Below are 10,388 nucleotides of genomic sequence, written 5' to 3'. Positions count from 1 at the left end.
TTGTGTATCAAGTAGTAAAGCTGTTAATGGAACCAAACGGACCCTTACAGCTCTGTAACTCTGAGAGTGTACAAATGGAACCAAATGGACCCTTACGGCTCTGTAACTCTGAGAGTGTACAAATGGAACCAAATGGACCCTTACAGCTCTGTAACTCTGAGAGTGTACAAATGGAACCAAATGGACCCTTACGGCTCTGTAACTCTGAGAGTGTACAAATGGAACCAAATGGACCCTTACGGCTCTGTAACTCTGAGAGTGTACAAATGGAACCAAATGGACCCTTACAGCTCTGTAACTCTGAGAGTGTACTAATGGAACCAAATGGACCCTTACAGCTCTGTAACTCTGAGAGTGTACAAATGGAACCAAATGGACCCTTACAGCTCTGTGACTCTGAGAGTGTACAAATGGAACCAAATGTACCCTATGGTTCTTTCCGATCTGGCTGCTATGTATAGAGCCTGTTAAAACAGCACTGACAAATGCAGTATCTGGCTGTGACGTTGAACACACACACACACACACACACACACACACACACACACACACACACACACACACACACACACACACACACACACACACACACACACACAGTGGTGTCTGTTTTTCTGCCTGTTGAATATTTCATGTTTTAGACAAAGAGCTGTTGTTTAGAATGACGCTCCATGCTCTGTTTACATACAATATATATACATACATACAATACATATTATCTATCTGTTTACATCCAATATGTACTATCTAATAGTATAATTATATTATCTATCTGTTTACATACAATACTATCTAATCATATATATACATACAATACTATCTAATCATATATACTGTATGTACATACAATACATATTATCTATCTGTTTACATACACTACTATCTAATCATATATATACATACAATACTATCTAATCATATATACTGTATGTACATACAATACATTATCTATCTGTTTACATACACTACTATCTAATCATATACTGTATGTACATACAATACATTATCTATCTGTTTACATCCAATATGTACTATCTAATAGTATAATTATATTATCTATCTGTTTACATACACTACTATCTAATCATATATATACATACAATACTATCTAATCATATATACTGTATGTACATACAATACATATTATCTATCTGTTTACATACACTACTATCTAATCATATACTGTATGTACATACAATACATTATCTATCTGTTTACATCCAATATGTACTATCTAATAGTATAATTATATTATCTATCTGTTTACATACAATACTATCTAATCATATATATATATATATACAATACATATTATCTAGTATGAATATACACTCTGTTTATATAATTTAGTCACCTGAAAAGTTTTAGTTTTAGTCTAGTTTTAGTTGACTGAATATCATAAGGTTTTGAAGATAGCCGATCTACAAAATAGCCGATCTACAAGCTCACAACACATTGCAGCGCGACACGTTGTGAGCTTGTAGATCTGCTATTTTCAGCATGCAACACCTGAGAGCAACCAAACATAAAATGACTCTCTTCTCCACCAGTCCCTCCCTAACGTTTTAGCCTATTTTTTATTTTGTTGACGAAATTGTCAATATATTTAGTCTTAGTTTTAGTCATCACAGCTTCGTTTTTATTTAGTTTTCGTCAGTGAAAAAAAAAAACGCAGTCAACAAAAAAATGTTTTCATAGTTTTAGTCAACAAAATCAACACTGTTACATACAATACTATCTAATCATATATGTATACATACATACAACACATACTATCTAGTATGAATATACACTCTGTTTACATTAGGGCTGTCCTCGACGCAGGATTTATCAAGTCGATTCGAGTCGCGGGGGTTAATCCGACGCGTCGACGAATCGTTTATGTAAAAAAAAAGGAAAAAAAAGTGGTGCTTTAAGCTTTTAAACCACGTCAACGTAATACAATAAAACAGCAATATGTTTTAAGCCTTTAAAGTGAATTAGATCCATGAACTACCCTGCATATTGAGACATGATAGCGGTGGACACTGGACATTAATGACGATAAGATTGCGTCCAGCCGTGCGTAATTTGCCGTGCGTAATTGTGAATTGTGGAGCAGAGTAGAACAACGGAGGAGAGAATAATGTATCTCTTTGACAGCATGTCGTGTATTATTTCCACAAGTTGTATTTTCTCAGAGCACCGCTGCTGTATCAAAAGAGCTATGTTGCCGATCTGGTGCGAGATAATAAAAAGAAAACAGTTCGCCCGTCGCTATTCCTCAGCCTGAGTCCAACCACCACACACCCACGGCAGTGAAAGTAAAAGCGCATCGCGCTGGCTCTGCTGCTTCTTTGGCCAGCTCTCAAGTAGAATAACAACTCGTCGACGCATTTCCTTTCCAAGCGGTTAACTTCAAAATAAGAGCTCCCTGTTATATGATCAAGGCAACTTTCAAGTCACGTGAACTGATTTTATTTTTAAGTCTAGTAGTAGGAAGTATGGACTCAATAAGAATTACATGACAGTCACAGTCCAGCGCTCTCATACCGCACCACAGTAACTGGTGTGATAAAAAAAATTATATATTTTTGACGGCTCGACTCAAACAATTGGCGTCGATTCCGGGGGCTTAAAACGACGCGTCGATTCGTCGATTTTTAGAGGACAGGCCTAGTTTACATACAATACATACTATCTAGTACCATTTTATGCTATCTATTACTAGTACTATTAACAGCAACAAACTACAAGGAAAGTGATTTTTACTTTGAGAGAGACTCAAATCTGATTAGTAAAAATCACTTTCCATGTCGACTCTTTGTGAGGCTGGTGTTTTAAGCGGTGGACGTTTTAATGGCAGACACTCAGGTTGAGTGGAGGCAGAGCGTTGTGTTGTGGAACAAAGTGCTTGAACATCCGACAAGCTCACAACGTGTCGCGTTTATGCTTAGAAACTGGGGGGGGGGGGGAAATAGTTCACATTCACACTTGAAACCTGCACTGCGTACAGTAGTGTCCAACACAAGAACTGAGAAGGGGCTGATGCTGTGTGTGTGTGTGTGTGTGTGTGTGTGTGTGTGTGTGTGTGTGTGTGTGTGTGTGTGTGTGTGTGTGTGTGTGTGTGTGTGTGTGTGTGTGTGTGTGTGTGTGTGTGTCCATCAGGTGATCTATGTGAAGAAGACTCCAGAAGAAGCCTACAGAGCTCTGATCTCTGGTTCCAATGCCTCCTACCTGCCTTTCAGGTACTGTAACTACTGTAACTACTGTACACCCTACAGTAACCTACTGTAACCTACCCTACCCTTACACTACACTGATCTGTGGTTCCAATGCCTCCTACCTGCCTTTCAGGTACTGTACCTACTGTACATGCTACTGTACACCCTACTGTACACCCTACAGTAATCTACTGTAATCTACTGTAACCTACCCTACCCTTACAGCCGGTGTATACTACCACGGTAACCACAAGCCTCGCGTGGTTTATTGCTTTTCTAAAACGGTCACAATATTGCAACATGAAAAACATAGCATTGCATTATTTAAAGACCAGGAAGAGACATTTCCTTGCGTTTACCATGCAGCCACATCCAGGAGCGGAACTTACGGAAGCCAGTGTGTGTTTACAAAGTCACGTCATTCTTTTTGCAAAAAAATAGGGAAACAACACTTGTGTTAGGGTTAGGGTTAGGGTTAGGGTTAGGGTCTGATAGGGTTAGGGTCTGATGTTAAGAAGTTAAGAACCATATTCGATCCATACACATGTTTATTTTCATCCAGATTTAGCTGCTATGTGGGTGAACATCACATCAAAAAACGCTAGCATAGCAACCTAAACTAACAGCCGAGTGGTGCCTGGAGAATAGAGGCGCTTTTCGCCTTTACAAGCCCCGCCCAGAGACATTCAGTCACTGTCCTATGCATGCGGGCGGTGCTTAGAAGCACCCGCACGGCAGGATTTGAGAGGAAATCAAACGCTCGCTTCTCTAGTTCAGCCTCACGGCACAGTGGAAAGAAATAACGCACCTGGCTTTGATATAAACTGATTCAAGGTGTGGGTTATAGTCTCAGGTATACCATGGCAACCAGCCAATCAGAATCAAGGAATGGAACTAGCCGTTTTAGAAACTGGATTACACTACACTGATCTGTGGTTCTAATGCGTCCTACCTGCCTTTCAGGTACCCTATACCAGGGGTTTTCAAAGTGGGTGACGGGGCACCCTGGGGTGCCGTGCCCGTGACAGCAGTCCAGGGGTGCCACGAGATCATTTGATAATATTTTGATTTTTTAATTTTTTTTACTTGAAGTACAAAGTTATTTTCAGTCAGTTCTAACCAAAATGGCTATTATCTCAACGTTTTCCTCGCAACATAATCACTAAAATATCGTCACTGTTGGGCAGAAACCTCGTTTCTCCAAGTTTCAAATGTGTACGTCTTTTGGTAAAGCAAAGCCCTGCTTCATCATACAAGACTGTCGCACAAAACTAGTGAAAACAGCAGATCTACAAGCACACAATGCCTCGCATCGCGTGCTTGTAGATCTGCTGTTTTCACTAGTGTATCTGCTGTTTTCACTAGTTACTACCCTACACCACACCACACTATAGTGATCTCTGCTTCTAATGCATCCTAACTGCCTTACACACACACACACACACACACACACACACACACACACACACACACACACACACACACACACACACACACACACACAGTTCAGGTCAGACTAATGACAGGACTCGTTCTAAACCACCTCGGGGTCAAACGAGGTGTCGAGTCAACGTGTGACTTCATGCACCTGGTCAGTCCGGGTGTGCGTGTGCACGTGGTGTGCATGTGCATGTGGTGTGCATGTGCACGTTGTCCCACAGCCTTCCTGCTGGAATTGGATTTGGTGTGCAATTCTATGCAGAATCGGCGCTGCGGATCCCAAAAGGAGTCATAAAAGGAGTGATGAGTTTTTTTACCGCATGCGACAAGACGCACAAATCGAACTGAGTTCGATTGAGGAAAAAACGCACGGGCGCATCCACTCGTCGCACGGCTAATTCGGATCCGGTGCGATGAGGTCGTAGAGAATCATTGTTTTCTTTAAAAAAAAGAAATTGTCAGTTTTGTCCATGCGGATAAACGTGCCTGTGTGCAAAGGGCTTTACACTTCAACTACAGACAGGGTTTCTGATGAAAATGAATTATTAGGCCTACTTTTACCATCTGTAGTTATTTAACATATGGATGAAAATGAATTATTAGGCCTACTTTTACCATCTGTAGTTATTTAACATATGGATGCAAATGAATTATTAGGCCTACTTTTACCATCTGTAGTTATTTAACATATGGATGCAAATGAATTATTAGGCCTACTTTTACCATCTGTAGTTATTTAACATATGGATGCAAAGTTAACTCCCCTCGCTCGGCTAGCGCCTCGGGGAGTTATCAGTCTGTCGGGATGTTATATATGGACAACCCCCGCGGAGCCAGTATTTATCCCTTACATGGGTTAGGGTTAGGGTTAGGGTTAGCCCTAACCCTAACCCTAACCCTGTTATATATGGACAACCCCCGCGGAGCCAGTATTTATCCCTTACATGGGTTAGGGTTAGGGTTAGCCCTAACCCTAACCCTAACCCTGTTATATATGGACAACCCCCGCGGAGCCAGTATTTATCCCTTACATAATTGTCTGAAAGAATCTCACAGAAGCGTGTTTGTGTGTTTCAGGGACGCATCGTTTGGGACTTGCACCTACAACCTCACCATTCTGGACTGTCTACAAGGAATCAGGAAGGTTGGTTTGATATTTATTCTGCATGTACTTTATATGATTACCACTTACCATTTACCACTAAGATACCCATGTACCTGACTAAATACTTCCTAAATGTCAAGGATATCCACAACTACAGTACAACACCAGAGGCAGCTCCACTAATCACTTTCAACCCAAATTTGGCTCTAAAAAAAGGATCTAATTTGTTCTCCTGCTTTACCACTAACATGTGGAACGCCCTACTGCAAACCCTAAAGGAGTGTAAAGGAGTGTAAATCCAGTGTTGTACCTGAGCGCGTTCAATGAACGATCGTTCATGAACACGTTCATATTTTGGGCGAACGGGAACTGAACGCTCTTTGTTTCCGCTTGATGAGCATTATTGTCGAATGCGTTCATTCTGACGTCCGTGAGCAGCGCTCGTTGCCCCGTTCTGCCCGTTCGTGCGGCGGTCCGCAGTCGCCTGTCCTCTCGTCTTTCTTTGCATTCATATTTCACATTATTTCACCTCGCAAATCGTTGATATGTGAGCGCCTGAGCGGTGCTCTGCAGCTGGGTGCGCTGCTTCTCTTGAATCTCTTCACATGAAGCGCTGAGTCTCCTCCTCGTTGCGTCGTCTCCTCCTCGTTGCGTCGTCTCCTCCTCGTTGCGTCGTCTCCCACCCAAGTAAAGCCTGACTAAAAGAAAATACTATACTTCGTCGTATGATTCGTGTTGCATGCCCGAAAATAGCTGATCTGCAAGCTCACAGTGCGTCGCATCCACGAGACAACGTGAGCTTGTAGATCAGCTATTTTAACACTTTCAGTGCCAGGGCGTCATATGACGTCCGACACGACCTTGGCAATGATGCCAGAAATTAATATTGGCGTCATATGACGTCAGATGCTTTTTTTTCATATTACAGTAGCACACAGTCTGATCTTGCCCTCAGCACAGACAGGGCCCTCTGGGCTATGGGATTGTGAAGTCACACGTCATGTGACCAAATTCGAGCACTCCGGTTGGCCGGTTCCCCCCAGAAACAAGGGTCTAGACTCTAGAGGCCCATTATATACACAACAAAGTCACTGGACACACAGCAATCAGAGGGAGAGATAGATATATTGAGAGAAAGAGCGAGAATCAGAAGCAGAGAATTTAGTTATAAAATCATTAGATTTAGTATTATTTAGAGAGATAGAGATAGAGAGAGAGATCGGAATGTAGAGGTTTTAGCAAGGAGGAGTGGGGGAAGGGCTAGTTTCTTTGTTTAGGTTGGAGGGGGGGTCCATTTTGTAAAAAAAAAAAAGAACACATCGCCACCATGGGCCAGCCTAAAATCACGGAGGTACTCGGCTGCTACACCCACGGGCCACGGCCTCGATTTTGGTTCTGGCGGCCAGAAAAGCTCCTTCTACGGGCGATCGGTTCATCAGCGAAGGCCTCCGCTGGTACATCCACGGCCTCGATTTTGGTTCTGGCGGCCAGAAGAGCTCCTTCTACGGGCGATCGGTTCATCAGCGAGGACCTCCGCTGGTACATCCACGGCCTCGATTTTGGTTCTGGCGGCCAGAAGGGCTCCTTCTACGGCGAGGCATGCATGCTGCCAGGGACAGACCACCAATTGCTACGGTTTCTCCCCGCGCCCTGTAGGATGCACTGCTGAGCTGTGCTGCGGTATGTTCTCTACGTTTCACTTTGTTATACGTCTGTCTTTCAATGTTATATGAGATAAGTGCTGTATAATGTATCAAAATGTATGAAATATATGGCCCATAAACCATAAAACTGTCTCCGCGACTCACAAATGGGTCCCGACCCAAACGAGAGAAGCATCCATTTCATTGTAAAGTCGACATTCAGAAACGCTGATTTTAGGCTATATTCTTCACTGCATACTACGTGCCACTCACGTTAGAACATTGTTTATTTTGGCGATAATGAGCCAAGGACATCACATCACAGCCTAGTATAGAACAGTGGTTCCCAAAAGGTTTGATCGCGAGCCCCGGGGTGGGGGCGCTCGCCCTGGAACCTCCAAAGCACTAGCGACCACCCTCCACAACTCAAGCCCGATTTGGGAGACCCTCCTGGGCATGGCGCTGCTCGGCGTCGGCCTCTATACCTCCGTGACTCACAAATGGGTCCCGACCCAAACGAGAGAAGCATCCATTTCATTGTAAAGTCGACATTCAGAAACGCTGATTTTAGGCTATATTCTTCACTGCATACTACGTGCCACTCACGTTAGAACATTGTTTATTTTGGCGATAATGAGCCAAGGACATCACATCACAGCCTAGTATAGAACAGTGGTTCCCAAAAGGTTTGATCGCGAGGCCCGGGGTGGGGGCGCTCGCCCTGGAACCTCCAAAGCACTAGCGACCACCCTCCACAACTCAAGCCCGATTTGGGAGACCCTCCTGGGCATGGCGCCGCTCGGCGTCGGCCTCTATACCTCCGTGATGGAGGGAGTGAAAACTTTTTATGTCCAAAACCGCTCGTTTTGCATTTATCATTTGAAATTATTTAGACTAGTGAAAACAGCCGATCTACAACAACAGCCGATCTCCTTTTTAGGCACTAACTAGTAACTAACAATAAAATATGAGTCTAGAACACACCACTGTATGAGCTGCATAAAGTGTGGTTCCTGTTGAAATGAGCCATGCATCTGTAGCCTACTTTGATTGATTGATTGAAGACTTTATTAGAAGTTTGCATAGGAAAAGGTACAGTTTCATGACGGTACAGTTCACTGGTACAAGGTCTACTAAAAGGAGATCCATGAAAAGACTAAGCTTATTTCCACTGGAAAGTGGAAACCATTGAAGTATCTCATATAACATTGAATGACAGACAGATAGAACACAGTACTATGCAGTAGATATGTAAAGAAAAACAAAAAAAGACAGTAAGTCTAAACAAACAGTATATACAAAGAAGGGGCAGGGGAGGGTAGGGTGGGGCTAGGTTCTTTTTTTTACCACCTCTTTCTAATACATTCTTCAATCAATCAATAAGCCTGACCTGCTATTGTTTTTTTTGTTTTTTTGTGCATTTTTTTGGGTGCACATTATACAATTCAATTCAATTCAAAGGAGCTTTATTGGCATGAGAAAACATATGTTTACATTGCCAAAGCAAGTATAACAAATACAATATAAAAACCAGTTGAAAATGGGGAACATATATACAGTTGGAGGGGGTACAGCATTGTTCATTTTACAGAGCTATGTCGCATTGTGACATTTTATATATATACAGGGTACACATAGCAGCATTATTTTCCTACATAAAGGTATCGGCTCTGTTTCATACTGTATGTGCAATCTACAAGCACACAACGCCTCGCACCGCGAGGCGTTATGTGCTTGTAGATCTGCTGTTTTCACTACTTTTGTGCGACAGCCTTTGCTAAAGAACATACAAATTATACAGAAGCACGATCATTTAGTATTTTTTATTTATTTCTATCATATACAGGGCCCGTAGAGTCTGACTGGATGGAGGAAGGATGGAGAGGACAGTATGATGGCTGAGATAGCGAGAGCGGAGGAGTCAGGCATAGGTCATACACACTGTAGGTTCGCTGCCTGGACCAATGTCACTCTAGGGGAGCTGAAGAACTTTCTGGGACTTCTCTTCCTCACAGCTATCGTTCACAAGGCGGAGATTGCCCATGCACTGGTCAAAAAACCCTGTCATTGCATGCCGTACTTTCCCAGAACAATGGCAAGAAACAGGTACCAGGCCATTTTGAGGTACCTGAGGCGCACACACACACACACACAACACACACACACACACACACACACACACACACACACACACACACACACACACACACACACACACACACACACACACACACACACACACGGTGAACAGTACCATCTTTGACCTTTATTTGTGGTGCCTTTGACTCCTGAATGTTGGCTTGTTGAATGCCTTTTTTTGAGAATACAGTACAGTACAGTACTGACTTTTATATTATTTTATTTATTCTTTACTTGCTGCACAATTATTTTATTTTACTTTTATCCAGTTATATTTTATTTTTGTGAAGTCATATTTGTGATTTCCTTTTTTTTGGAAATATTTGTAAATATTGTTGAACATAAATATGTTCATGCTGGATGTGTGAGGTACTCACCAGGGTTAGGGTTCGATGTTGCCATAAAATAAAAGGTTGACATCGCTTTTCTGACTTTTTGTCTTCCTGACCTTCTAGACCAGGTAAAAACACAGTGAATTCACAGTGCATAGTTCTATCAAAATGTAAGGCAATTTCTACCTTCTGAGTCATTTCATACTTTTTCACTTTGCCCCCTTGAAACTAGACGATGGTACAATATTTTTTTAACTTTTTTTGCACATAATGAAAGTAGGCATGTCATTCTTTCTGTCAAGGGTACTTGTGTTCCGTTACCATTTACCAATTTGTTGCTATGGCTTCCTAAAGTTTTTTTTCTTTGAACTCAAATATCTCAGAATCTAGATTTCTGAGGTTATTGACTGGTTTGCGCAGTGCGCACTCTCGAGCACCTATCTCCAAAACCGCTCACCGAAATCACTCCAAAATTTTTTTGGTAAAAAAAAAAATCCTCTTTTACCAAACCTCCCATTTTTGTTCC

The 10,388-nt window shown here is 42.2% G+C and overlaps 1 protein-coding gene across 1 annotated transcript in view; it reads left to right on the top strand.

Annotated features, from left to right (window-relative positions):
• Positions 1-10,388, top strand: part of cdc14ab (cell division cycle 14Ab) — a 51,204-nt gene that overhangs the window by 18,021 nt on the left and 22,795 nt on the right. The window contains 2 exon segments of the mRNA XM_080749103.1: positions 3,148-3,227; positions 5,721-5,787. Of these exon segments, the coding sequence (XP_080605229.1) occupies positions 3,148-3,227; positions 5,721-5,787 (147 nt within the window).

Source organism: Nannobrachium achirus (genome assembly GCF_963921795.1).
Source record: "Nannobrachium achirus genome assembly, chromosome: 1".
Taxonomy (NCBI): Eukaryota; Metazoa; Chordata; class Actinopteri; order Myctophiformes; family Myctophidae; genus Nannobrachium; species Nannobrachium achirus.
Note: the sequence above shows the minus strand (reverse complement) of the source record. Positions and strands in the feature narration are given on the sequence as shown.